Source organism: Falco biarmicus, chromosome 16 (genome assembly GCF_023638135.1).
Source record: "Falco biarmicus isolate bFalBia1 chromosome 16, bFalBia1.pri, whole genome shotgun sequence".
NCBI classification, from domain to species: Eukaryota; Metazoa; Chordata; class Aves; order Falconiformes; family Falconidae; genus Falco; species Falco biarmicus.
Window position 1 is genome coordinate 551068 of NC_079303.1, and position 25062 is coordinate 576129.

General features: G+C 49.4%; 1 protein-coding gene across 6 annotated transcripts; it reads left to right on the forward strand.

Moving 5' to 3' along the window:
- The first annotated feature begins 3 nt into the window (after positions 1-3).
- On the forward strand, positions 4-23875 carry KLHL12 (kelch like family member 12). Of its 6 annotated transcripts, none has more exons than XM_056361549.1 (12): positions 4-69; positions 252-449; positions 6238-6391; positions 7188-7405; positions 9957-10106; positions 12801-12915; positions 15222-15328; positions 16300-16495; positions 17236-17394; positions 18573-18671; positions 21720-21906; positions 22269-23875. In XM_056361549.1, the coding sequence occupies exons 2-12, from the start codon at positions 264-266 to the stop codon at positions 22393-22395; spliced, it is 1698 nt and encodes a 565-aa protein (XP_056217524.1). In that variant the 5' UTR covers positions 4-69; positions 252-263; the 3' UTR covers positions 22396-23875. The 6 variants fall into 6 exon arrangements, with proteins under 6 accessions (XP_056217524.1, XP_056217521.1, XP_056217519.1 ...); XM_056361546.1 differs by having other exon boundaries at positions 9-69; positions 21696-21906; XM_056361544.1 differs by lacking the exon at positions 4-69 and having other exon boundaries at positions 197-449; positions 21696-21906.
- Positions 23876-25062: the final 1187 nt, after the last annotated feature.

A 25062-nucleotide genomic window follows, 5' to 3' on the forward strand; every position in this document is an offset into this window, starting at 1 on the left:
GCGCGCCGCGCTGGGAGAGGGAAGGGAGGGGGAGGCGGGGTGTGCGGGCCGGGACCTCTCCCCGCGGCGGTGAGTGCGGGCGGGCTGCGCCGGGCGGGCCGTGCCAGCGGGGCCGGGGCCGGGGCCGGGGCCGGGGGCAGAGGGAGAGGCAGGGAACAGAAGAGGGAGGGGCGGCGCGGCGGGCGGGCGGACGCCCCCTGGCGGCGCGGCGGGCGGGCCGTGACATGTGGCCGTGCTGGCTGTGCCCGCAGGTGCCGGGCGCCATGGCCCCCCCCAAGGACATCATGACCAACTCGCACGCCAAGTCCATCCTCAACGCCATGAACGCCCTGCGGAAGAGCAACACGCTCTGCGACGTCACCCTCCGCGTGGAGCACAAGGACTTCCCGGCCCACCGCATCGTCCTGGCCGCCTGCAGCGACTATTTCTGCGCCATGTTCACCAGCGAGGTCGGTGTGGCCGGGGGCGCGGGCAGCCTCCAGGCCCGGCCGCTCCGCGGGGGGGAGGCAGGGCCGCCTCAGGGCCGGGCTGTGCCGCGGCGGGGCCTGCATCTCCGCCTGGTGGCCCTCGGTCCCTCTGCATCCCTGCCTGGTGGCCCTGCCCCCCCCCCCCCCCCCCCCCCCGTGGTGGCCCTCGGTCCCTCTGCATCCCTGCCTGGTGGCCCTGGGCTCCCCCCGTGGTGGCCCTCGGTCCCTCTGCATCCCTGCCTGGTGGCCCTGGCCCCCCCCCGCCCCGTGGTGGCCCTCGGTCCCTCTGCATCCCTGCCTGGTGGCCCTGCCCCCCCCCCCCCCCCCGTGGTGGCCCTCGGTCCCTCTGCATCCCTGCCTGGTGGCCCTGGGCCCCCCCCCCCCCCGTGGTGGCCCTCGGTCCCTCTGCATCCCTGCCTGGTGGCCCTGGGCTCCCCCCGTGGTGGCCCTCGGTCCCTCTGGGTCCCTGCCTGGTGGCCCTGGGGCCCCTGGCGGTGATTCTCAGTCTCCTCATGGTGGCCCCAGCACCCTTCATCACAGCGTGGTGGGGACCAGAGGCTGGGACTGGCACCGTGGTCCTGGATCATGGTCTGCTGTGTGACCAGCCTGTGCACCACGGAGCTGCCGGGCTGAGCAGGCAAGCTGGAAGGCTCTGATACATGTATTGATTTTTCTGGTGGTGCTTTATGGTCTTCATGCTTCTGGGCATGTTTCCTGGTGAGGGTACCAGCCCTCGTGCAAGGCTGGGAGAGCCGTGGTGTGTGCCCTAGACTGGGTGGTGCGTTAAGGCAGCCTTTGAGAACTGAAATGGAGGGTGTTTAGCTCGGGTCCTGGTCTCTGCTTCGCACTGGCTGATCAGCTGGTGTGTGTAGGGTTGTGCTGCCACTGTTGCGAAGAGGATATGACCGCGGGGGGTGAGACTATGAGCCCAAGTTGCTGTGCTTGTCAAATCTCGCTTGTGAGGTCTTTGCGCTCAGTACTTACTGTATCGACACACGCTACCTGCATGCTCTTTCTCTGAGTCACTGAAAGGTGATATTTGAGCTAAAGCCGGCATTTTTTGTGTTATTCAATAGGAGATGCTTTGCCTGGCTTTGTCTTTTGTAAGTTTGAATCCATCTTTGTGGCTTTTTCACACAGAAGATGTTTTCCTTATCCTAGTAACTTTCCCATTAGCAGTGAGGAAAAAAAACCTCCTAAGTAGCTCAAAGGTCCTAAAGACCTCCCTGCTAGCCTAGTGGTCCTTGCAGGAGAGAATGTTTTTCTTCTTTGTTTTATCCAGCAATGAACAGTGTTGGCAGAGCTCTCTGTGTGTGTACTTCTTTCAGGGCTGTGCTGGGTGAGCAGGTGTCTTAGTTTTTATGGGCCTGTGCAAATCAACCAAAGAAAGACTGTGTACATGGACAGGCCACATATCAATATATTTTCTGTCCATGTCTTCATGAAATTTGTAATTTTTTCAGGTTTGTGCTCTTTCTTTGCATAAAGGAAATGTAATTTTAAAAAAAAAAATACACAAAGCAAATGCAGTTCCTGGAGGCTGAAGTCCTCTGTTTACCAGTACCTTCAAGGTGCACAGCAGTATAGCAGGCAGCCACTGCTGCTTTGTGTTCGCCTCCATGTTCCTGTCAATGCTTGTGACTTCCTGGACTTTACCTAGGCCGCCTCAGAGATCCCATCACTCTGTGCTACAGAACATTCTTTGTGGCTGCTAACAGAGGCTGAGGATTGGTATACTTCGGTTCTAAGCTGAGATCATGTCACCTTCCTTCTTTATGCCTCATTTTAACTGTAACATTGTAGTGACCTTAATTCATAGATGTAATTCTTCCTAGAAAAATAAGTGTGTCCAGTGCCCAGTGGGCATGATTCCTCGATCTCTCACGCTCACAAATTGCCGCTGCTTTAAGGGTTTTACTACTTTTGCTTAGATTGTATTTCTTCCAATTTTGCTTTTTCGTATGGAAACCCCAAAATGACAAACCTGCCAAGTGGCGTGCACAATTACCAAGTGTTTGTGGGAGAGTGTTCTCTGCAGGAAATGACAGCTTGGTAAGTCTCAAAGCAGACCCGCTTCCGATGCGTGCCAATGACAAGTATGTTGGTGAGTGTTATGGGATGGCAGTTGGTCACTCTCCAGACACTTGTGGGTACAGAGTGTTTTGGCCATGGCTGTAACTTGAGGGAACTTGGAATGCTGTACTGCATAATGGACTAAGAGTCTCTGCAAGAGCTTGCTTTGCCTCATCATTTGCCTCCTGTGAATTTGGGGACTGCTTGGCTAGCTGTAATGTGTGGCTTTTTTCAGACTTGGGCTGCTCAAGGCTTTGTTCAGAACTGATCTCTGGGCTGTGCCCACTGTGATGCACAGATGTAACACTGTGAATGGACAGTGTAGCACTGAGGCTGTCATCAGAGATTTTCGTCATAAAGAAATGTGTTTGCCAATCGATATATCTCTAGTTTCCATCCTTTGCTCACTTCCAACTTAACCATTTACTTTTAAAAGTTCTCAATCTTATTTAGTATTAGTTTCTTCCCATTTTCCAGAATCAGGAGAAACCACTGATCACCACTTCAACCCCTGGCTTTTGACACTTTTCTCTGCCCCTATGTTAAGTAGTGTGGGAAAACTGAAACGCCCATCAGTTTTACTGACAGTGTTCTTCCTTGTAGTGAAAATTGAAGAGCAGTTTTAGCAAATGCTCCCTTGGATCCCAGTTATGCACTGACATTTCTGTCTGTTCGGACAAGTTAGCATAACTTGGGATGTGTTAAGAGCTGACTGTTGGCTCCATCTCAGAAGGAAACTAGTCTGTCTTCTTTTGGAGGAGGGTTCTGGAAATTGAAGGGGTTCTTCCCCTAGAAGGTGGAGCAATATTTTTCTTACTATAAAAATAAACAACTTCTGTTTCCAGGTTCTTACATGGTCATCTTCACTGTACTGTGAATGCCTTCCAGAATGCAGCGAGCCACACATTAGCACTGTCCTGCCAGCATCTCTTTTCCCGTATAGGTGAGGAGAAATCGGAGGGGTTTGTTAGAATATACTTTTGTGTATCTGCATTAGTGAAGGCAAAACCAAGACATGGCCTTGGATAAGAACGTGGTTCCAAAATTCTAAGTCCATTCTCCTGCAGAGTGAGTTGCATGATATACGGATAGAATGGGAGGCAGCAACATTATGTTCCACAACAGCCCTGCAGCCCCTGCCTTAAGGCTTTCAGCAGCTTAGGCGTCCTGGGGTAAAACTCATGACAACTTCCAAGTGACTCCCCTTAATTATGGGAATGTGTTTTCCTCGATGCTTCAGTTATTTCTGGGTCTGTAGTGCTGCATACTTCTTATAACATGTTAGAAATGGGCTTGTGTTAGGGAGTATCAATCCCTTACTGCTTTACTTCTGCTGGTTAGCAGAATTCTGATACTAAACAATAAAGGGGGAAACTAATCTGAAATTCTGACAGCAGAGATGTCTTGTACCACTAAATGCCTGCGAAAGGAAAGCTGCTTGTACTGTGTTTTGATTAGCATTGTATGACCATAATTTTGCATTGCTTCTGAGTGCAAATATGTGGATGTACTGATAAAAGAGGGACTCTCTGCCCCCACAGCACTAAGCACTGTGTACAGTTCTCTTAACACTGCATAGGCAGCCTGGAGCTACAGCTCCGAGTCTTCACGGGGTGTTCAGACTCAAATTGTCTTCATTCTGATCTCCTTCTTTAAAGGATGATGCAGAATAGCTTGGGATCCTAGCATCATGTACATTATGTGAAGTTACTTGAAATATTTTCTTCCTTCCAAGCAGTCTTAGCACACAAGTAAACTGCGAGCCAAATAACAACCAAGTAGCGGAGTGCAGCAGAAGTACGAGGGAAGCAGGAGGTAATAGCCTCTATCATATTAGTGTTGTCCCCGTGGTTTGTGTTTTAGTCAACAGTATAAAGAGAGTATGGGCATGGCTGGTTATTGAATATTAACTGTGGGGCCAAGAGCTTCTTTACCAGCACCAGGCTGATATGTGAAGAACAGGTGTCTACAACTTCAACCTGACACAGCCTAATACGTTACCAGGAGGTGTGGTGCCCTTGTAGTCTCCTGTCAGTAGATGTCTGTAACTTTGTATCCTCTTTCTTCTGATGTGCATGGTCTACATCTCAGTTTGCTTGTTGGAATGGTATGAACTTGTCTGGTCAGTTTAGACCCTTGGTGACATCTGTGTGCTTCATCTGTTGTACCAAATAGCTTAGTCTTGTTTTAGGAATGTTTTGTGTAGACCAAGTTAAGGACTCATTTTACTTTCTAAATGCCATGCATTGCCTGACATACAGCAGGTCAGATGAGGTAATTTGCTGTTCCTTTCTGACTCTGGATGCTATAAAGTTTGTTCAGTGTGTCAACAGACTTGAAAGGCCTCTTCCCTCAAATTACTTTTGAGTATCACCATTGCCTCCTGTGTTTCTCTTCTCTGCTGTGAAGTGTATCTCTCTGCATCATGGAAATGGCTCAGTCTTAGCAGACACATTTCTTCCCTTCTGCTACTGTGTCATGGAATGCCTCTGCAGAAATACCTTTGACTGCTCTTACTTTTTCTTCTTCTTTATTACCTCCTTTTTCCCCGGCTGTGGCAGATTCTAAGCCAAGTGATCATGCTTTGATCATGCTTTCTGTTCACAGAGTATCTGCTCAATCTGTAATGAACTATAGACTCCTTGGCAAGAAAAGTCGTGGGCTTTCATCTGAATCATGCTTGCACTGATACTGACTAGTTTTTCAAAAGTAATGGGGAAAAAAGGTTGGGTTTGCAGCATGGAAACATCCTTCTGTTGAGGTCCATTCATGCTGACAGGCTTGCAGTTATGTGCAGGGTTTGATTAGTGAGTCCACCTGCTAGCCCATTGTTCATGAATCATTAGATGCTGTGCCAGCAGCTTCATGACGGATGCATTGAACCACAAAGCTGATGCTTTGTGAAATAGAATCTCAGTTTTATACCTATAGAAGTGCAAATTTGGTGGATTCCCAGAATTTATTATTCCCGAAGATTGACTGTTGAGAGGGCAGCGTTCCTTCAAAAAAATAGTAAATCCGAAGTGATGCATCGTAGAGGTGATAAAATAGTCAGGGGACAAAGTCAAGATTGTGTAAGTACCATTACTGTATCTACTATCATTTTACTTTCAAGTGTTTAAGCTAAACCTATATTTTACCTTTAACTCTGAACTTATGGCCTATAAATTGTCATGCTTTTTAGGAACCTTGACCATAAGCTTGAAGGATGGATCAGGAACTGAAGAGTTAGGAAAGATTTCTGTTTGGTTTGGTTTTAAAGTGGAGTGATGAGGTGAGGACTCCATGTAAACTGCAGCATGTCAAACACATCCAGCCCAGGGGAGATCCCTCCCTGGGCTGTGTCTTGTAGTAAAGCTTGGAGTTACTGCATGGAGAGGAGAGTTTAGTTGTCTTGCACAAATGACACATGTAATTTCTGCTGTATCTAATTTCAGCTTGCTCATTTTACAGTGCAGTTTAACTGTCCTCCTGATCCGTAATGAACTTCGTCTCTTTTACTTGCCCTGTAAGTGAATTCTTTAGGGAAGTTCCCTCCTTCCCCTTGTTCTTTCAGTTCTTGTTCTCACAACGAAAGAAAGGACAAATCTCTGTTGAAACCTCTCTGACTGATCACATTTTTAAAAACCGCTGAGTGTTGTGGGCTTTTTGATCACATTACTGAAAAATAAACCTTTGTCTCCCTTCTAATTTACAGCTGTCAGAGAAAGATAAACCCTATGTAGATATCCAGGGACTGACAGCCTCCACCATGGAAATCCTGCTAGACTTTGTATATACAGAAACTGTTCACGTGACAGTAGAAAATGTCCAAGAATTGCTCCCAGCGGCATGTCTGCTTCAGCTGAAAGGTAATTGCCAAGTATCAGCACAAATTGAGAAATTGATGCTGTTTAGAGATTTGGTTTGTCTGACCTTCTGTAAATGGAAGACAGATTGTGGGAGGCGTGATATTTATAAGCTTATGTCAAACTTCTGTTGTCTTGTGCGCTGTGGTCTCCTTGGTAGAGGAACTGGTTTAAGTGGAAAAAAAGATGATAAAACAGGTTATTGTTCCATGCTTTGGGCTACTGTATTTCTGCATGAGAATTCCCAAGAGGATTTGTGGGCTGTATAGTGCACAAATGTTACAGCTCCATCAACTTATTATAATAAGCAAATCCTAGATGCCATTTGACCTGCCATCATAGTATGTCTGGGTCATTAACAGACTGGTTGATGTCATTGCACATGCACCTATGGAGCTATCCCAGGCAATTATCCCAAATCCCAGGCAGCTTATGAAAAAGACATTGGAGAAAACCTAGAACTCTGGTAGCCATATCCACTAGCATATACATTTTTTGTTTATAATCCATGCAGCTGTGTACAACTCACATGTGAGTCCCTTCCTAGTATAAGATTTATTTAATTTTTGTGTTCAAATAGAATAGCCAGAGATCAAAAGAGCCCATACACATGGTCTACTGCTTAGTGTTTTTTACATCCCTCCAAAGAAATGTTTGCATGTGTGTTTCTGTAGTATTTTTGAGCTTGTTATTTGAGTTGGATTTCCATTGTTGTTTAGAACTTTTTCTGAAGCCCGTTCCAAAGCAGTGGATTGATAGTAAGCATGCAGTCCTCATTCACCCCTCCAATTTTCCGTAGGTGTGAAACAAGCTTGCTGTGAGTTTCTAGAAAGCCAGCTGGATCCATCAAATTGTTTGGGCATTCGGGATTTTGCTGAGACACACAATTGTGTTGATCTAATGCAAGCTGCAGAGGTCTTCAGCCAGAAACATTTTCCAGAGGTGGTTCAGCATGAAGAGTTTATCCTCTTAAATCAAGAAGAGGTTGAAAAGCTCATCAAGTGTGATGAAATTCAGGTAAAACCTGAAAAGTACCATTACTGTGCAAAACATTGAAGTAAAACATTGAAACCAGTCAGTAATTAGTCTGTACTTCTAGGGTGGATTTTTCACACAATTCCTGAATTTTGATTTGATTTCCAAGAAGCTGCTTCTAATTTTTCAGCCGTGTCATCTGAAATTGATCAGTAACATGTAGTTTCTGTGTAAGAATTTGCTATCACTGAAGTGTTTCTTATGAGACATTCACAGTTACCTCTGCAGGGTTCTTGTTCCCTTGTCCCCTCCTTTCCCTGGAGGAGCTTTCAGAGGTTACAAAGACAAGTTGTCTCAATGCCGACATTTCAGAAATACCCCCAAGACTTTAACTTCTATTTGTAGACCGTTGCATGCTTTCAGCAGCACAAGGAATGTGTGTGTCATCGCAGGCATTTGGGTGTCCTCCACTTTTACTAAGCAGCGGAATGCATGATGGTGCAGGGTAGCGTGACCCTTCAGGGAGTTACATACATATTTAGCTCCCTTAAGGTTGGTTTCTGGAGGATTTACTGTTTGGCTGGAACCTGTGGGGTACTTTCTTTCCAAATTCTTTATGAAAAAGTTAAACATTCCTTGGTAATGGGGAGGGGACTTGACTTATTTTTTTTTTTAATTGAGATGGACTGTGTCGAGAGTTAATGTTTGCTTCACTTCTAAAAGAAGTGATCGAAGCAATCACTATTCACAGTTCACAACAACATGAACTCTTCGAAGCAAAGCAATGTAAGTGATATCTTTGGTGAGACTCCTGAAAAGCCAATACAGGGTTAGCCAGAGGGGAATTCTTGATGTATGTTATGAAAGCCTGCCTTGAAAGTGACCTTCAGGCAAGGTGACATCCTCTTGTTAACAGGCCTGCTTGGGAAAGCAGCAGGATTGCAGTGAAGGACCCTGGCACAGGCCGAGGTAACGGCTGAGCGTGTTTGGTGTTTAACAAGCTGCAGCTGTAACACTGTGAGGGTTTGAGCTTATGTGGGTTGTGGTGAGTACTGACACAACGCTTCTGGACAGTGAGGAGGAAATAGTGAGGTACTGGAGAATGACCCAGCCAAACTAATCAGATGACCCGCACAGGCGAAGTAAAATTCCTTGTGGATTGCAAGGACCTTGCAGGCACACGGTGAGGTGTGCATTCGTTGTGTGCCAGTTCAGAGGTGATGTGCTGAGGGGGCACCCTCAGAAAATCCCCTGGCCCTTCGAGACCTACAACGGCAGGTGCTCCCTGTGGCACTGCTTAGTGTTACTCATTGCTTATCAGAAAACAGAAATGATTTCGTGAACAACAAAACTGTTAAATGTATCAGAGGACAGTCAGTTTGAGAGGGAATAAAATGATACAGGACTATTGCATTTAAGAAGGCGGTGGGAAAAATTGGAAACAAGTACTCTGTTCTTGTGAGCTCTGATTGTCCTTTCCCTGTAATTCAAATAGAAAGAGGCCTTTTCAAATTACGCTGTAACAAATATAAATCAATGGTTTGGAACAATTGCCTTATGTAATTAACCTCTGTGGCTCCCTGCTTCAGAATATTCTGCAATGGACAGCTTCAAACTGAATTTCAAAGTGGACCAGTCATATATTGGTGGGAAGGTTCAATCCTGTTTCTCCTTTTCAGGAGTATCTCCTTTTCAATACAGTATCTCCTTTTATCTTCCTATTTAATAACAGTTAACAGACCTCATGATAATAAATTAATGTCCGATTTACTTTTACATTGGATAATCTGAAGACGTGCAAAAAGAAAACCAAGCCTAAATAATATGTTATAGAGCTTTTTACAATTCTTTCACTTTTGACAGTCATAGATGTCCAAGGCACCTGAGGTTCTCTAAAAGTAGCAAATTTAGGCAGTTTAGTCAGTGTAATCTCAAAGTGGTGTGAGCACCAGCATATGTTGGTTCTAAATGGAGAGAGAAATAAACCAGTCACAAAATAAAATAAACAGTAGAAGGCAGGGTTCTCCACCCTGAAATCCAGTTGTTTATTGTTTCTTAAATGTGGTTTGAAATAAAAAAAAAAACCAAAACCTAAATGTACCTGGTATGGCTTGGGTGTTAAAGGGGCAGTGCATGGGCACAGGGCTGCAGGGGGGTCGGCGAGATTCTGCTCCATTAAAAGGAAATGTGATTCTGATCATCTTTATGATGGTACTTTGCATTTTGCAGGACCATAACTCCTGCTCTGCTGAGAAGTCGGGGGAGCCACCTGTCACTGCGCTGTCCCAACAGAATGGTGGCTCCCAGCTTCTGGCTCTGCTGCCTACCATAAAGCTCTCTGTTCTGGTACTCATACTGCCACTTATTGATCTCAGCTGCAAGGAAAAAAACAAATGCAGTTTTAAGGAAAAGAGGAAATTTCATAGTGCCTGTAAATACAGCTCATGGAAATTTCCATAATAGCCTCTTACTTGAAATGTCCTGCTTTTTTGCTAGCTGTGAAGCAGTGTCAACAGCCTGGAAGTAGTCTGTTCCACAGCAGTAACTGAAATACTGCCCTGCAGTCTGATCCGTGTGTGCCTCCTCTTTCCAGGTGGACTCTGAAGAGCCAGTTTTTGAGGCAGTTATAAACTGGGTGAAGCACTCAAAAAAAGAACGGGAAGCATCGCTGCCAGAGCTGCTGCAGTATGTGCGCATGCCGCTTCTCACCCCCCGCTACATCACAGATGTCATCGACACTGAGGTATCGGCATCCAGGCTCAGTGGGAGCCAGTACTGGTGTGTGATTGCTGTGTTCCCCGGTTAGACTCCCGCTGCCCTAATGAAACAAGTTTAAAGCTGCTTTCTCTGCTGATGCTTTTTGATGCTGGCTCTGTGGAGCTGTTCCTGTTCAGCTGGAGTGCCCACTGTTTCACTCTGTGCCAGCCGTTACAGCGTCCTGCTTCTCAGCTGGGAGGGCGCCCCATCCCAAGCAGTCAGTTGTCTCCTCTGGTATATGTAGCAACTTTCTGTTGTCATCTGTTACTAATTTCTAAGAAGCGCTTTTTGCCTTTGATTCACAAGGACTAGCAGGTCTCCTTCTCCAGGCTGAAGGTTGCTGGCGTGCGATCCTGGGGAGGACACGGCTCCTCAGAAATTGTTTTAGGTGCAGATGGGGAGCATGTACCTTTGAATGAGGACAGCAGCTGTGCAGGTCCAGGGCCAGCACGCAGCTAAGAGCCATACCCAATACTGCATCTTTGTGTGGCTGGGGTGTTGCAGGGGCAAACCAAAATGTGGATAGTAAGAGATAGTTAAACTTGGAGTGGAAGTTTAATTCCAATCAGGAAGTGATGCTGACCCGGTGCCAGGTTTGGCAGGAAGGATCAGAGAAGTTCAAACCAGCATTGTGGTTTGATGTGAGGTAGCTAGTGGTTGCTAGCCCTTGTCACCTGATGGGTGCTGGGTGTTGAATGACAGACTTCTCTGCGTAGAGAAATGCCTGATTTAGCAACATTTATCTCTAATCCCGTGTAAGTTAGCAGACAACACAAAGTTGGGGGGCGGGGGGAGCGTTGATGTGGGGGAGGGCAGGAGGCTCTGCAGAGGGATCTGGGCAGGCCGGGCCGATGGGCCAAGGCCAGTTGTAGGAGGTTCAACACGGCTCAGTGCCGGGTCCGGCACCTGGGTCACACCAGCCCCACGCAGCGCTGCGGGCTGGGGGCAGGGGGCTGGGAACTGCCCGGAGGGAAAGGGCCTGGGGGGCTGGCTGACGGCAAACTGAACGTGAGCCCCCAGTGTGCCCACGTGGCCAAGGAGCCCAACAGCGTCCTGGCTTGTGGCACAACAGTGTGGCCAGCAGGACCAGGGCAGTGACCGTCCCCCTGCACTCGGCACCGGCGCAGCCGCACCCCCAACCCCGGGTTCAGTTTCGGCCCCTCACTCAGGAGGGACAGTGAGGGGCTGGAGCGTGTCCAGAGCCGGGCAGCGGGGCTGGGGCAGGGGCTGGGGCACAAGCGCTCTGAGGAGCGGCTGGGGGAACTGGGGGGGTTCAGCCTGGAGAGGAGGCGGCTCGGGGGGGCCCTCATGGCTCCCTACAGCTGCCGGCCGGGAGGCTGTAGCGAGGTGGGTATCCATCTCTTCTCCCAAGGAACAAGTGATAGGACGAGAGGAAACGGCCTCAAGTTGCACCAGGGGAGGTTTAGGTTGGACATGAGGAAAAACATCTTCACCGAAAGGGTGGTCAGGCACTGGAGCAGGCTGCCCCGGCCGGGGGTGGAATCACCACCCCTGGAGGTGCTCAGAAGACATGTAGATGTGGTGCTCAGGGACATGGTTTAGTGGTGGCCTTGGCAGTCCTGGGTTAATGGTTGGGCTTGATCTTAAAGGTCCTTTCCAACCTAAATCATTCCATGATTCTAATGTGGTATAGCTGCCTTTTATGGATGTTCTTAAATACGAGCAACTAACAGGCAGTTAAGCTGTGCCAGAGCCAAAATGTGTTTAGTCAGATTGTTATGGTCCGCTTTAAAGTGAAGTTAAAGCTAATGCAAAAGGGACTAGTACCGAAACAATTAGATCTGTTCCAAAACTTGCCTAAGATAGTGTATAAAGGGCCTCAGCTTTCTTATTGCACAGGCAGGCCTCTCCAGTCTGGAAGTGACACACACTGATGGGACATCATCATCTTGGGGCAGCATGGAGAGTAGAGTGTTGGCCCTGTGTGGCGTCATGTGCTCTGAACCTGGCCTTCTTGCACAAGCACCAAAAACTTGTAAAAATAAATCTTAACTTACTGCAGCAGCATATAGCAGCGAACAGCTAAAGGGAACTGAACGCTGGATGTTCAGGGGAGGTTGGTGCAGGCGCTCAGCCAGGGAGGGGAACTGCACAGCGTTCTGCAAGGAGGAGATGAGACTGTCCTTGGGCTGCAGTGCCCCCCGCTTCTATTAAAGAGGACCTCGTTGCTCCGGTTCTCTCTTCCCATGTGTACAGGGATCAAGCTAACAGGTCCAGCTAAACTGCTTCATTGTGCTGTGCACCTTGTTTCTTTCTTCTTTAATGGCAGGTGTATGCTGAAAGTTGAACATATAGGTCAGATCCAGCCAAACTGATCTCAAGTGTATTTTTACTGCCAGTCCCCCTTCTCATACTTCAGCTGGCGTAAATGTAACAGAATTGGCTTTTCCTTAGTTTTCCAATATAGTTGTTTTCGTTATGGAACCTGCAGTGCCAGACTTTGTGTGAGAGTTGAGCCACATCATCTCAGCTGCAGTCCAGTCTTAAGTTGTCTCCACATTTCCTTGCATGCAAGTATTTGCACCGTGACTCTGCTAGCAACAGCCTGCACACAAGTCATTTTTATGCTGTCTGAGCTGATGAGAGTTGGCTTTAGGACAGTTCTCCTGAGGGATCTTAAAATACATTGCATGTACCAGTGACTCATGTTTTTCCTCAGCCTTTTATACGATGCAGTCTGCAGTGCAGAGACCTCGTAGATGAAGCTAAGAAATTTCATCTTCGGCCTGAGCTCCGGAGTCAGATGCAAGGACCCAGGACTAGAGCACGTCTAGGTGAGCAGCGAAGGGCAGGACACTAAGGCGGTCTGGGGCGTTGGCAGGTACTGTATTACACACCGTGCCCGGTGCCTTGTGCTTGTACTGAAGTGCTGCACAGCAGAACTTGTCAATCCACAGGCCCCAGTGGTACAGAAAGGGGACTGGAGCAAAGGACAGAGGTATGGGTTTTTTCAAAGCAGAATTGTTTAGTGGCAGCGTGGGGGCTCGTTGGTTGCCTTTAATCCCAGGACTCTGCTGTAACCATAAAACCAGTTTCCTTACTTGTTCGTACCTCCAGATATGTTTGTCTCAGCGTGCACCTGTCCAAGATTTGTGGGAAGAGTTTCTTCCTGTCTAAAAAGGCAGGTATCAGTGTCGGAAACAAAAAGAGCTGTGTGGTGGAGGACGGTTCAGCAAAGAGGGGAGGGCACAAGCAGGGAGGTGGAGAGGTCCCCCTTTCCTTTCAGAGGTACTTCCCCACCCCTCCCCAAGTCTTGTTAAGGCAAATAAATGGTGATTTATTCCTCTGTTTCAGTAAATCCTACCAAACACAGTCTGAATTGTTGGGAAAACGCTTGGCTTAGGGGTGTAAGCACTTGAGAGCAACATAAACAGTAGGAATGGCCTACAGGAGAAGGAAAAGTGTTTTACTGGCTTCTTCATGACTGTAGCTAATCCTCACCAGATGCCCCTTTTCTTACCTTCAGACTCGCTCTCTCTGCCATGCCTTTATCCCGGGTGTACTCACAGGGCACTGCCATCGGTGCCAGCATTGACTTCTCTTGCTGCCAGCGCACCTCCCTGCGTGTTCTCCAGTGCTGCTGCTTGTGTAATGGAGAGGGACCCTGGCAAACCCTGTGTGGCCAGTTCCTGTTATTAACACTGTTTTAAGGGGCAGAAAGCAGTTTAACTACTAAAGGAGGAGGGCAGATCACGTTTGCTGGAGCATAAACTTTTTTGGCCTGCAGGGAATGTTCTGATGTGGGCGTAGTCCAGGCACGTCTCTGTTTTTGTGGGAACATCCTACACAGGTTTCAATGACATGCAGTTCAGCTCAGCCTGTCATTTCAGAAAGACATTTCATTTTGTTCTTAGTTGGAATGCTTCACCTGATAAAGGAGATACCACAAAACCGTTTTATTGTTTAATTGTACAGGTAAAAGCTAAGCACCTTATTGGTAAGGTTCATCTTCTGGATTCAGCCCTGCCTTTTTTAATTGTTTCAATACCATCTGCTGGCAGCAATGCTCTTATCCTGTGTCACTTATAAACTGTGATCAAGTGGTGTATTAATTTTCTATGGGATAAACTGAAACAATTGCACTTTCAGCTGGTATACGGGACTGGAGACTTTCCAAGTTGTTGTTGGAGCTGCTTTGTGATTCCTTTCCAGTTATTTTTTTATATTATTGTTCTTCATCTGAGGTTGCAGCTGTTTTGCCTTGTGACAGACAGGGTCTTGTTAAATCTTTATTGCTTGGTGTTCAGTCCTCTGATGAAAAGCTGGATGGTTCTAAACTAATGAAACTCTGTTACAGAAGGGCCCAAGGAATCCGGAAGATGCTCATCTATTTTTAAAACTCTGATAGAGGCCTGCCTTCAAGGCAGTCGTTACAAGGGTGATTCAGACTCTCCATATCACAGGTGTTATTTAACAGTCACAAAGAAAATAAGAAAAATTCAGGGACCGTCTCGGAGAAAAGAAAGTAGACGGAAGGCAGCTTTTGAAATAAAATACATGAGACTTGAGACAATTCCTGGGAGAATACTTCATAAATTTTTCAGGTTTCAGTCAGCCTGACTTGCTTCTCTGTGAAGTGGGGAACAAAGGTGCCATCTGGTCTGGATGTCACTTGCAGACAAGGGTAGAAGGCCTTGTTTTGGGAGGAGGCTGCAGGGAAGCAGATATTTTCCTTCTGCTTTCATGGGGTGGTCGGAGGTTTGGGAGAAAATCGTGGAAAGAATAAAAAAGAAGATATAAATGAGCCAAGTTCAGCACCTAACTTGGTCAGCTTGTCCTCTCGAAGCGCCTCTGATATAGAGTATTAACAGCCCTTCAGCAGATGGCTGCTAACACCTGAGTCAGTCTTATTGCCACGTGTCCTGGAAGAGTTCCTCTCTCCTCTTCCCCGCTGAGGACAGCGGGACTCCAAGTGCCTGTAGCCCGGCTAGGGGCCTGCTTCAGCGGAGTGGTGAAAACAGGGGTTTAGAGGCAGCTCATTGCACTGGGGAAGGCTCAGTGTTCCTTCAGGTGGTTCCCTTGAAGTGACCCCTTGGTTGTGAAGGGTTTGACTTGACTTTGCTCTCCCTCTTTGCTCTAGGAGCTAACGAAGTGCTGCTTGTGATCGGCGGCTTTGGCAGCCAGCAGTCACCTATTGATGTTGTGGAGAAATATGACCCGAAGACTCAGGAGTGGAGTTTCTTGCCAGTAAGGGACCATTTTTGACCACCATTGGGTTGAACAGGCTGTGATCAAACGCTGATCCTGTAGCATCAGCTCTATAACATTCCTCTTCAGGCTGTCCTTTGTGTTCTGCTTAGAATTTCTGACAGAAATTCTTAGGGCTGCTAGGGCTTACGTAGTGAATGCCGAAACAGCTTCACATTTTCAGATCTGCTAAGTAAGCTTTGTATAAGAGGTAGCTGTCATATTTCTAATCAGATGAGCCTACAGAGACCCACATCTCTGTTGTGGGAGTGAGAGCTATCATATTTCCTATTGAAGGGGTGTTAAGCTTTAAGGTTAGTGATGATAACTGAAATGTCAATAGGAATAGTATAATCAGTTTTGCTTTCAGGCAAGCTGCATGATCTCTGTGGATTCATTGTTTCTGAGCATAATGGGACATAGTATGGAAGAGAGAATTCCTGAACCGAGGACTATTTCTACCCAAATTTAGAATCACCTTCATCTGTGTGAAATGGTGGAGAACTGCCTCTTCTTCAGTATCACTAATCGCAAAAGACCAGTATCCCCTGGTGTCCCAAAATTCTGTTCTTTTTTTGGAGGCTAAAAGCTTCAGGTATTTTAATAAAATATTCTAAGTCTCCACATTTTTCCATTAACAGTCTCTGCAGGGAGCCAGTGGAGGGCACACAGACCTCCAAGATGCATCAAAGATTCAGTAGCAGCATAAGATAAATGACATTTAATGCAAAATGGTTTAAGTGCAAAGAGATCCGGCTGCGAGAAGAGAGTATGGCAGAGACTGAATACAGGCAGGGGAAGGCAGATGCAGTTGTTAAGGCTGTATCCTTTAAATCCCCAGTGCTGTTTGCCTCTGTGGTAGTGGGCTGTTTTCCAAAAGAGCAGCAAAAAAGGATGGAAGAACAGCAATTGGTCTCCAAGCATCAGTGTTATATCCTCTCGTGACATTTTTGTTCCTTTTACTGTATTAGAGCATCACCCGTAAGAGGCGCTACGTTGCTACGGTGTCCCTGCACGATCGGATCTATGTGATTGGGGGGTACGACGGCCGCTCTCGTCTCAGCTCGGTGGAGTGCTTGGATTATACATCAGATGAGGATGGCATCTGGTACTCTGTGGCTCCGATGAATGTACGGCGAGGCCTGGCAGGAGCCACAACCCTTGGAGGTATGTGCTGGTCACCGTACCGACAGGGCGGTGTAGCCTGTTCAGTTCTCGCCCTGAAATGCCCTGAGCTGGTATGTGCAGCGTGGGATGGCTCTGAGGGAGGAGGTGAGTCTGAAATTCTGCCTTCCCATCGTTTGGATGTAGAAATGGAAAGCTTGCCCACATACCCTGAGAGGAGCTCTGCCTCCGCTTCATTTTTACAGCATGTGTCTGTGCATTGAGGGGAAAGGAGCTATGAGGGGTTATGGAGTGGGAAGCTCTTGGGATGGTGACAGTGTTGCGTATTACTGAGCGCAGGACACGGAGTACAGCAGCAACCATCCAACACTGGGGAGAGGCTGAAGCTGGAGCATGTGCAGTGAAGGATTCTTAAGACTTTGAGGAGGGGCTGACGTGCTGTTAGCGATAAGCAGGTTTTGGGTATGGCAGTGTTTCAGCAGGTTCTGCACCATGAAATAAGTAACTGGGGTGTGCATGTTCTCTTTCATCCACCAGCAAGAAGCAGATTTAAGGGCCACATGGGTTTTATGCTTGCTTTGTTTGTTGGGTCTGTGAGCAGGCTAATGCAGTGAGCTAGGGTGAGGAGGCTGGGTTTGTCTTGGCTCCGAAGTGCCAAGATCTGCAGTTGTTCCTGTATTTTGCAGTCCATGTTGTGGCTTTGCTCCATCTGTGAGGGGCTTCTTGCTCTGTGTGCACGCCTGATGCTTGACTCTGAGTCCAACCTCTGTCTAACATTGCAGACATGATCTATGTTTCTGGTGGGTTTGATGGAAGCAGACGTCACACCAGTATGGAGCGATATGACCCAAACATCGATCAGTGGAGTATGCTGGGAGATATGCAGACAGCGCGGGAAGGAGCAGGACTTGTTGTAGCTAACGGAGTTATCTACTGCCTCGGTAGGTACCCTTAGGACCTCTAGGTATTCCGCAAATCCTTTTTACAGAAATGACAGTGCAGATGCTGGCTGTGGGGAGCACCAATTATGTCATGTCTGGGTTAGAAGGTTTAGCTTCACTGCAGTGGGCACTGCACAGCTCTGTCGGCGAACGCAGCCTGCTCTCACCGTTACCATCGCAATGGCTTAGACTAGAGCTGCCACATAACTACAGTAAGTGCTGTCCGAAGCAAACTGGGCACAATCAGCCTACGGGGACGAGCAGCGCCAGCTGAGGTTCGTGTGGACTGGGCAGTGGCTAAAATGCTCTAGAGGTGAAGCAGATAGCCACAGGACAGAGGATGCATCTGCTCCACACAAAGCAATGTTGGTTATAGTGCTCAAAATATGTATCCCTAGCCGTATGTTTTCTAGTCCTCTGTGTAGCACTTGTTTCATTTTCAGAGACCCACACCAGCTGTAAATACAGTGAGAGCGCTGGAGGACAAATCACTCTGAAGATTTCAGAACGCTTGTTCTGTAGATACACCCCCTGGGCCCCAGAAAAGGCAGGCCCAGCACTGGACCCACATCTGTTGCAGCCCTGTTCCTGGGGAGTCACAGATACTGGACACTGGTTTATGGGTTCCACTTCCCTCTCCCAAATTCTTCTTCCTCACGCTGTCCCCCCAGGCCGATGTCAGCACGCTGCTCCTTTGCTGAAGTTGCACAATGAGATGTCTTGGTATCCTCTTGTGAAACAGCTCTTTGAGGCATCCTAGCCTACACTGTGTAGCCTCCTAGTGTCAGCTGGCGCTTGCAGCACACATAGCCTGAGCCACCGCCAGGTCTGGAGGCTGTACGTCTGCTTTGGGAGGGCAGCATCAACGTGGGCACCGGCACGCTCGGCGGCAGCTGTGGGCAGTGTGGTGCTAACCTGGCTCTGCTGGGTTGGAGGGGTGTTGTTCTCTCTCAGCTCGGCCCGGAGCGGTGCGGGGGCAGAGCTCGTTCCGGGCTGGCTCTGGGCTGGCATTGCAAGCTGCAGGGATCCTCTTTGTTCTGCCGGCCCCGGCGTGCTGTGAGTTGCGCTGATGGCAGCACGATGTTGTGCTAAGGATGAACCAGGCGTGTTATTACTCTCCACACAGAAAACGTTTTCCAGAAGTCAGACCCATGGTTTGCTCCTGTATTTTGTTTCAGGTGGCTATGATGGGCTGAACATACTAAATTCTGTAGAGAGGTACGATCCCCACACTGGACACTGGACAAATGTCACCCCAATGGCCACTAAGCGCTCAGGTAAGAGCCCACAGCGCCTTGAGGTCAAAACATTTTGTGCTGCGCAGAGGAAGCAGTCACTGCTGGCTTGTTCTGCTGTCCTGGAGGATGTTGACTGGCCCCAGCAGGTGATTTGGCTTTGAGAAGGGATGATTTTAGGGCATGCTGACTTAACTCCCCAGATGAAAGATTAATTTTCACGTGCCTGATGTCTCCATCCCATGCTAAGATGCACATAGAGGAATGTGCGTTTGGGTTTATAGGTTACAGGGAGGAAGTCCTGCGTGACTTCCATAATGAGGAACAGCGCACGGCTTGGAGAAGAGCTGGCAAGGCACAAAGTACAGACTGTAGTGCAAGATAATGGGGCAGTTTAAGTCGGTGCTTGTCAGCTGCACAGGACTTGGCAAGGGCAGGAGTGCCCTGGCAGGCTGCTCCTTCATCTTGCTCTGCTTTGTGAAACGCTGGGCCTCAGCTCCTGGGGCAGCAGCAATGCAGGGAGCAGCACTGCCAGGGCAGCGTCACACTGCAACAATATTACGTTAACAGCTTGCAACACAGCGCAGTCACACGTTAATTATCCCCCGCCAACTCTATCTTTCCTGCTTGGTGTTCTCGCTGAGCTTTAAGTTCGGCGGCTGTATCTAGGAGAAAATTATAGTTTGAATCCTACTTTTGGAATAACTTTCTGTCTCTACTTTCCTTCATTCCTCCAAGGAGTTCCTGTGGGGCTCACGCAGCTCCTCTGTGCTCAAAGTGCTGGCCCTCTGCTGTTGCACTGTGCCTCGGGCCAGCTGCCCTGGGCCTCCACAGCCATGCCAGTGAGCAGCCGTGGCCTTGCTCAGCCGCATGCGGATGGGCAGGATGCTCAGTGCCTCTGCAGCTTTGTGATTCTCGATGGAGTAGTTGAGCTGTGCTTACCGGCCCTCTTTCAAAACCCTTTTGAAGTCCCTTTTTCTCTAGCTCTTTCGGTAAATGTCCTTTACAGTTAGCCTAGGCAGCGTTGTTTCTCTGTGTTCTCTGCTAGAGCGTTCTTGTTCAGGGACAAGCGCTGGTTACTCAAAAGTGGTCTCTGTTCTAAAAACATTGAAGCTTTCTTGTGCCTGCAGTGGTGTTCACCAAAACCCCAAGTTGTAAACGTTTACCCTTCTGACAGGGCTGTTCCTGTTAAGTGTGGGTTGGAAAGTATTTCCCATAAGCCGAGAATGGATTTGATTTAGAAGTTGGTTGCTTTCCACATCCGAGAAGACCCCACATTCAAACACGTGATAAAATCTGCGGGTTTTCCTACGTCAGAACCAACATGCAAGACCTACCCACAGATCTCTAGAAAGCTTAAGGATGAGACTGGTTTCCCCAAGGGATCTGTTGCGTGCACCACAGAAGGTGGCTTCAAGCAAGACCAAAAGCAAAGGGTTCAAGGGAAAAAGCCTTTTATAAAAAGTGTTTCCCGGGTCCATGCTAGCTTCCCACAAGACTTGGAGGCTTCTGGTAGCGGTGCTTAAGCCCACAGAGCAGGCTCTTCAGTGCCACAAGTGAGCAGCAACATGGTGAGGCTCTTGACCCCGGCACTGGCTCAGCCAGGTTCCTTCCTCGGTGCTGGGACCTGGAGCACCAAGATCTGGAACGGGGGTGCGCCCCAGAACAGGTTTAGCCCCCGGTTTTTGTGCTGCTGCTCTGTGGCACTAACACCCCAAACTACTGTTAGCTTAGACACTAGTTGCCCTTGCAGCTTCCACCCTGGTATCAGTTCCAGCCCATTCGTCCTGGTGACCTTGGACCCTGTCGGACTTCTTTTTCCCCAAGGCTTTGACGCACTTTCTAGAGCTGTCTGCATGCGGGTATTTGAATTCAAAGACCAGGACTAACAGTAGTCTTGCCTTCCTTCACAGAGATTGTCTTCTCCTTGTTTCTCTTCATCTCTTAGGACAGATTCTGGAGGTAGGCCACCCCTCGGAAACCTCGGCCATATGGCACTGCTAGATCCCACTCCCCTGATGAGGCCTCGGTCTGATCGCTCTTCTCGGCCAAAGTCTTCCTCACTGAGGCTATCGGAGAGCCCACTGCGGCAGCCTGGCTGCTCCCCGCTGCCCTGGTGCCGTCACCAAAGGCAGGCGGTGGAAGCGAGGTTGCATTTAGTGGAACAGAAAGTCTCTTGTACCCTGTTGGCAGAAAAAAACAGATCTGCCCAAGAGCTGCAGGGTGGCTGGCTCGTTTCCTTCAAGACAGCCGTCGGTGCAATAGTTATGTGTTGATGGTAACGGCCTGGCAGGGTTTATGCTGCTCTCGCGATGCGGCTTGCAACAGCAGCAGCTGTTGGCCAGGGCACCTAAGGCCACTAAGTGCTTGTTGTCTGAGCTGCATTCCTTGGTGCTCTACCTGATGGGAGCTGCAGATGAGGAAACAGAGGCTTGCAGAGGTTTATTTCCTGCTGTTGTCATAAATTCCCAGTTGGGCCAGCTGTATTATCGATTGCTTTTGCTGTGAGAACAGCTGTTCAGACAGATGCTTATGCCATTTACACCTCTGTGACTGTGTAGTAGACACCAGTTTTCATTTCCCTGCCTGCCAGAGGAGCAGTGCCAAAGAAATCCCTCCTCCAGCTTCGCATGGAGCAGTGTCATTCTCCTTGCCACAGCCAAGGGCTGGGTGACACCAGGGGGCCAGAAACGCCAGAGAAACCGGTCCCTGTGCTGGCAGAGTCCCAGCCAGCCACCCGCCAGCAGAGCGAGCCTGGTGCTGGTCTGTTCAGGGGGTTGGGGTGTCTTTCAGCCACGGTCAGTATCTCATATTGCTAGTGCTGCCCTGGCTGCAGCCTTGCTGGGTCCCCCTTATGCCAGAGATTCAGCAGCATTTGGTAAGAGGAAGAGGTTTTCATGTATTGTATTGGAGGCAACAACAAGGGAAGACACCGGGTTATGACAGCTCTTCTGTGGGACACACAGGCATAAGAAAGTGTCCTTCAAAGCAGGAGGAACAGACCTAGTTCAGCCTTGTAACAGCGAGCCCCAGGCCAGGTGCTGACGGTGTCACTCGTGGGTGTAGCTGTGCTGCCTTCTCTCTCTCCAGGGGCTGGAGTGGCTCTGCTGAATGACCATATTTATGTAGTTGGCGGGTTTGATGGGACGGCACATCTCTCCTCCGTGGAAGCCTATAATATTCGCACTGATTCTTGGACAACTGTGACAAGCATGACAACCCCCCGCTGCTACGTGGGGGCCACCGTGCTGCGGGGAAGGCTGTACGCAATCGCTGGGTAAGCGGCTGCCCTGGGCTCGAGAGGGAGATGCTCTGCATGTCTGTCTGCTGGAACAAGGGAGTTGAGGTGGCCCAGCCTGCTGCCCCATTTCAGCTGGCCTCTCCTCACGTTTGTATTTCAAGCGTTATGAGAGGAGGCAGCCCACTGAGTCACCGCCCAGCCTGAATAGGCAGCGTGATGGTCCAGGGCCAAGACAGGCAGGAGAGCGGCAGCAGACAGCAAAAGGGAGCCTTAATGCAGTGGTTTCATTTCAGGCCGTTCCCACAGTACTTGGCTGCCCAGCCTCCCAGGAAGGGCTCTGAACACCTCGACCGTTTCCTTCAGCAGCATCCCTCACCTGTAACTTTCTGTCCTTGCAGATACGATGGCAACTCGCTGCTGAGCAGCATTGAGTGCTATGATCCCATCATTGACAACTGGGAAGTGGTAACCTCCCTGGGGATGCAGCGCTGTGACGCTGGAGTCTGCGTCCTTCGGGAGAAGTGATCTGGAGGGAACTTACAAGGAAGAACATCCTAAAAAGTCTCGGCTGGAGGAAGAGTCCCAAGTGGTTTGCAGTGACTGTTCTTGAGAGTTGTGGATGCTGTGGAAATAGGCACCAGAACAGCAGCTTTCTGTGCTGCTTTTGACTAGAGCACGTGCATAAACGTGTTATCTCGGCAGTCATTTGAAATCAGGGGCTCTGAAGATGGAGGAAGTGGTGAAGTAGGTCAGGGGAAGCTGCGTTCTCTGCTGTTCCTGTGGCTAAGTCTATCGGCAGAGCAGAGATGCCCCCAGCCTTGGTGTCAGCCAGCCTGGTGAACGCTTCCGAAGACATGTACATACAACTGGATGGTCTCTTCAGCCACTGCAGGACCACACAGGTCCTCTGGTTGCTCTCGGCCACGTGGATGTGTGAAGGTGAATCCAGCTGCTCTTATGTTCCAGCTTCAAATCATCTTGTACATACTGAATGTTTAAACATGCTCCTCAAGCACCCAGCAGTGCAGAGCCAAACTGGGTGAGCATGTGTACAGGGGTCCTGCGCTGCAGCTGCAGGTTCCTCACGGGTCTGCACGCAAAAGAAGTTGCAGGTGAAAGCTGTCAACTACTGAGCCCCAAAGGCCTGAGGCTGCGGGGGGTAGAGGGCAGGGGGAAAAGCTCATCGCCTGGTGTGGAAGCAGGTCTGCAGCGTTTGTGCTCTGATAAGGGGCTCAGCAAGGTTTATCACATCATATTTCCCTCAAAAAAAAAAAAGCTTGACAGACCCAGCTGCAAAGTGCTGCATTGTCTGGCAGCAGGAGCCTTGCGATATTGCGGCAGTGCCTTTGCTCCCACCCCTGTGGGGAGGTCACCATGCAGGGGCTGAGGCCCTGGGAGCAGGGGCACAATTGCTACTGTCACATAGATCTTGCTGGTGAGCGACTGGGCTTCGTCCCTGGACACACCTCTGTCCAGCACGCCCACGTCAGCCTTTCAGTCAAGTTCATTGTGTTGATTTTCCTTTTATCTAGGATTTGTCTGCTTCCAGGGCTGTTTTGGAGTGACAACCGGGATTCTGTTCTGCCCTTTGTTCTCAGCTGTTTTTCCCCTGCCTTGTAATTCCACATCCTCTGACACTAGCTATCCTTCACCTGCCCCACGAGCCCCAAGTGAGAGCTTCATCACTGGCTCACTGGAGCGCTCTCTCCTCAGCATGTCTTCTGCCTCGCTGCGTTTCTGGGAGCGCGGGCTCTCCAGCAGCGTCAGCTTGGCCCCCGCAGTGCCTGGGCTCCGTGTAGTGCTGCTCGTTGAGCTTCCTGCTGACTCCTTGCTTGGGGGACAGGGTGGGATCAGGGACGTGCTAGCATGACTTAATTATGCACTTTTGGCCAATGCTCTGACCTTCTGCGTTTGTTTCTATCACACAAGTGTTCTGTGGTTTTGTTTCCTATGTTTATTTTTTAATGAAAATGTAAAGAATAAAGTATTTCCTGAGCCAGTGGGATTTTACCTTCTGTTCTTTACCTTCAGGACATTTGTCCGAGTACTGTGGGGAGGGTACGTGCAAACCCCGTGCAGCTGCCTTCAGCGGTGCCTCTCCCCTGCGGCTGCACTGTGTAGCAAAAAACTGCTCCATCTGTTGAGAGCCACAGCACAAAAATTTCCCACGCCCAGAGGACCTGCTAAGGGGGCAAATTTGTTGCAAGATCCAATCCAGAAGAGCATGAAAGGCAGCAGAGATGAGGAAAAGACTGTGGTAATAGTCGACAGTGGTAGTTGGTTGACGGTGACAACTGGTCAACAGCAAACTGAACGTGAGCCCCCCGTGTGCCCACGTGGCCAAGGAGCCCAACAGCGTCCTGGCTTGTGGCACAACAGTGTGGCCAGCAGGACCAGGGCAGTGACCGTCCCCCTGCACTCGGCACCGGCGCAGCCGCACCCCCAACCCCGGGTTCAGTTTCGGCCCCTCACTCAGGAGGGACAGTGAGGGGCTGGAGCGTGTCCAGAGCCGGGCAGCGGGGCTGGGGCAGGGGCTGGGGCACAAGCGCTCTGAGGAGCGGCTGGGGGAACTGGGGGGGTTCAGCCTGGAGAGGAGGCGGCTCGGGGGGGCCCTCATGGCTCCCTACAGCTGCCGGCCGGGAGGCTGTAGCGAGGTGGGTATCCATCTCTTCTCCCAAGGAACAAGTGATAGGACGAGAGGAAACGGCCTCAAGTTGCACCAGGGGAGGTTTAGGTTGGACATGAGGAAAAACATCTTCACCGAAAGGGTGGTCAGGCACTGGAGCAGGCTGCCCCGGCCGGGGGTGGAATCACCACCCCTGGAGGTGCTCAGAAGACATGTAGATGTGGTGCTCAGGGATGTGGTTTAGTGGTGGCCTTGGTAGTGCTGGGTTAATGGTTGGACTTGATGATGTCAAAGGTATTTTCCAACAGAAGGATTCTATGATTCTGTAATACAGGTCTTCAAAACGGTCTGCACCGTGCATAGCTGGAGATGAGAGAACGTACAAGCTACCGTTGAAGGTAAGATAAAGGGTTGAGATGTGCTTGGAAAGAAGCTGGTACTGATTCTCACAGACCAGTAAGAGCACAGCTTTCTGCTTCATGAATAGCCTGGGAGGGAACAGTAAAACCCAGAGCTGAGCATGAATTTTCAGCCCCAGCCAGCTTCCACCCAAGAATGTTATGACC